General features: G+C 41.4%; 1 protein-coding gene across 1 annotated transcript in view; it reads left to right on the forward strand.

Moving 5' to 3' along the window:
• The first annotated feature begins 1,382 nt into the window (after positions 1-1,382).
• The window catches only part of LOC107096985 (arg8-vasotocin receptor-like), a 5,238-nt gene continuing 3,431 nt past the window's right edge, over positions 1,383-3,189 (forward strand). The window contains exon 1 of the mRNA XM_015393924.1: positions 1,383-2,567. Coding sequence (XP_015249410.1) covers positions 1,619-2,567 — 949 coding nt within the window. The 5' untranslated portion in view covers positions 1,383-1,618. The remainder of the gene's footprint in view (positions 2,568-3,189) is intronic.

Consider the following 3,189-nt stretch of genomic DNA (forward strand, 5'->3'; position numbering starts at 1 on the left):
TAATAACTTTTACCTCGGCAAAACATGGTGGTGGCAGTATTATGCTGTGGTGCTATTCTTTAGCAATGGTGGTTTGCCAGTGAGCTATTTTGTAACAAGAAATTAAAGTTCTATTTCTTAAGTAAACAAGCTTAAAAAAAAGACAAGGATGTTGTACAAAGTGATTATTTGGGAGGTTGAACCTCACTTTTAAGAGTTTTAAAATGTGCCACCTATGCTTTTTTCTTAACTTTAGGATTTTAATAATAACAATTGAACTTTACTGATCTCACATTAAAGAAATTCACTCTCTGCATTTAACCCATCACTTTGGCGAGCAGTGGGCTGCCATTGTGCGGCACCCGGGGAGCTGTGTGGCGTAAAGGGTCTTGCTCAGAGACTCAGAGTGGCCGTCTGTGGGAGTGGGGCTCGAACTTAGAACCTCAGGATTCCAAGCTCTAAGCCCTAACCAGTGGGCCGCCACTCCCCCAATTTTATATTATATGGTCTATGCAATGAAATCCAAATGAAATGCAGAGAGATTTAGAGCCTTGAAGGGACAAAAGGTGGAATGTGAGGGATACGAAAAACGTTCCGAGTTAGTGAATACCAGGAAACAGGGTGTGTTTTTATGTTTAGTTAAATGTATCCCACTGTGTTTTGTTCAAGTTTTAAAAATGTGTTAAGGGCTGAGAGGCTAAAACTGAATTAAAATGCAGGAACTCAAGAACTGCTTAATGAATTGAAAGATTTAGTAAAGAAATCATAACACTCACAAAGAAACACACAGAAATGGCAGGTAGCCAGATCGGCCAATGACAGAGTAAGGAGAGAAAGGAGCATCAACATGGAGAAGAATTCGATATGGAAGATTCCAGCAAAGAAGCTGGAAGACAACAAACTGTTTAAGCTTTGGAATAAAGTAGAAAACAAAGCAAACATGTGAGGACAATTAGATGAAAATAAGAGCTGAAGGGAATTAAAATAAGGAGCTGATGGAGAGAGAAAATAATGAGCAGGGAAGACAGAGAGGCAAGGGTTTTAACAGGATATAATACAAAATGAGCTTAAGAAAGATTTAAGAACCTAATAAACATTGAGTGAAATAAATGGTAAAACCAAGATTCCCAACACCTACAAATAATGATAAAATAACCCCACTTATATCTAAAATTAATTGCTTTACTAAATCAATAATTCCAGAGCAGTTCTCCAAACGTGTGGCCATGATTGAATTAGCTGCTGTTGTGGAGATTGCGTAAAGTGGGAGGTTCCTAATGAGCACTATTGCCACGCAATTATATAACTCATTCCATATGCATAACTTTTACTCATTCAAACTAGCTCTTTTTATTTCTTTGCTGCGACTAGATTATTGCAGTTGAGGTAATAACTGGTCTTTGGGCTCTTTGCATTAAAAACTTCCATCTCCAAGAGGATGTGGGCAGATGTTTGCAGCGCATGCGTTTTTTTACGCACTGAGATTTGATTCGACTTTAAAAAGCCGCAGCAGCAGCCGGTAGCCACACAGCTCCGTGTTCCTTTGTGTGCGCAACAGGTACCTTCATAGACGCGTTACAGAGGCACTGCACAGTCCCTCTGGCACTGGATCTGCTAGGGCGCACAGAGGGGCAGTGCCATGCACACTTCTTCCGACGCGCCTCTCTTAGGTGGAGAGAACCAGTCTCTGCTTTTCAGCTTCACTGATGCTCTGATGATGGGAACCCCTTCAAACAGCACCGTCCACCCGAACGGATCCGACCCTTTTGCTAGAAACGAGGATGTTGCCCAGATCGAGATCATGGTGCTCAGCATCACCCTCGTGGTGGCTGTGATCGGGAATGTGAGCGTCCTGCTGGCCATGTACAACACCAAGAAGAAGATGTCTCGGATGCATCTTTTTATTAAGCACCTAAGCCTGGCTGATCTGGTGGTCGCCTTCTTCCAGGTGCTGCCGCAGCTCTGCTGGAAGATCACCTACCGCTTCTACGGGACGGACGCTCTCTGCAGGATAGTGAAGCACCTCCAGGTGATGGGGATGTTTGCCTCCACCTACATGATGGTCATGATGACCTTGGACCGCTACATCGCCATCTGCCACCCGCTGAAGACCCTCCAGCAGCCCACCAAGCGCTCCTACGTGATGATCATATCCACATGGATCTGCAGCCTGGTGCTGAGCAGCCCTCAGTACTTCATCTTCTCCCTAAGCGAGATCAAAAACGGCTCCGAGATCTTGGACTGCTGGGCGCACTTCATCGAGCCGTGGGGCTCCAAGGCGTACATCACCTGGATGACCGTGGGGATCTTTCTGGTGCCAGTGGTGATCCTCATCCTGTGCTACGGGTTCATCTGCCACAGCATATGGAAAAATATCAAGTACAAGAAAAAGAAGACGGTGGCTGGGGCAGCGGGCAAGAACGGCCTGATTGGGAAGTGTTCAGTCAGCAGCATCTCAACCATTTCCAGGGCCAAACTCAGGACGGTCAAAATGACTTTTGTGATAGTTTTGGCCTACATCATCTGCTGGGCGCCGTTTTTCACGGTGCAAATGTGGTCAGTGTGGGATAAAAACTTTAAGTTCGGTGGTGAGTAACGCAAAAAAAAAGTTATTGATTAATAAAAATAAGGATCGCAGTACACATTGTCAAAGGGAAGAAAAAGACGCATTCGTTTGCGCACAGATTTTACGCACAGAAAACAGAGCAACAATTAAAACTGCAGACCCTAAATTAATTATATATATATATATATATTTTTTTTTTTTAATGACTCCCTGTTCTAGTAGACCCGCAGCTTCACATTCAGTCCATATTATGCATGGGGCCCAAAAGTGTCGCTTTTTTCTATAGTATTTTTTTGATAATTCAATTTCTCTTATAATGCATAAATAGATTCTTAAATATTTAAATAAATCTTATTTAAATTTGATTAAATGTAATATCATAAGAGTCCAAATTAGCATTTATTTACACAATTAAATGTTTCTTTAATTGAAGGTATAATTTTATCAGTCAACCTTATCAAACAAAGTCAATCAAATATGACTTCTTAAAAAGATGATTAGGTGCTGTGCAAGTTGACCAATCATTTTAAGGTCTTTTGATGTAAAATACATCTTAAACAAACAGATTAAACAGCTACTGAATTCTGAATAATAGTTTTTTTATGAAGTAAGAATTGTTTTATTGCATATTTGAAAAAAAAAAA

The sequence above is a fragment of the Cyprinodon variegatus genome, unplaced genomic scaffold, assembly GCF_000732505.1.
Source record: "Cyprinodon variegatus isolate N-32 unplaced genomic scaffold, C_variegatus-1.0 Scaffold663, whole genome shotgun sequence".
Classification (NCBI taxonomy): Eukaryota; Metazoa; Chordata; class Actinopteri; order Cyprinodontiformes; family Cyprinodontidae; genus Cyprinodon; species Cyprinodon variegatus.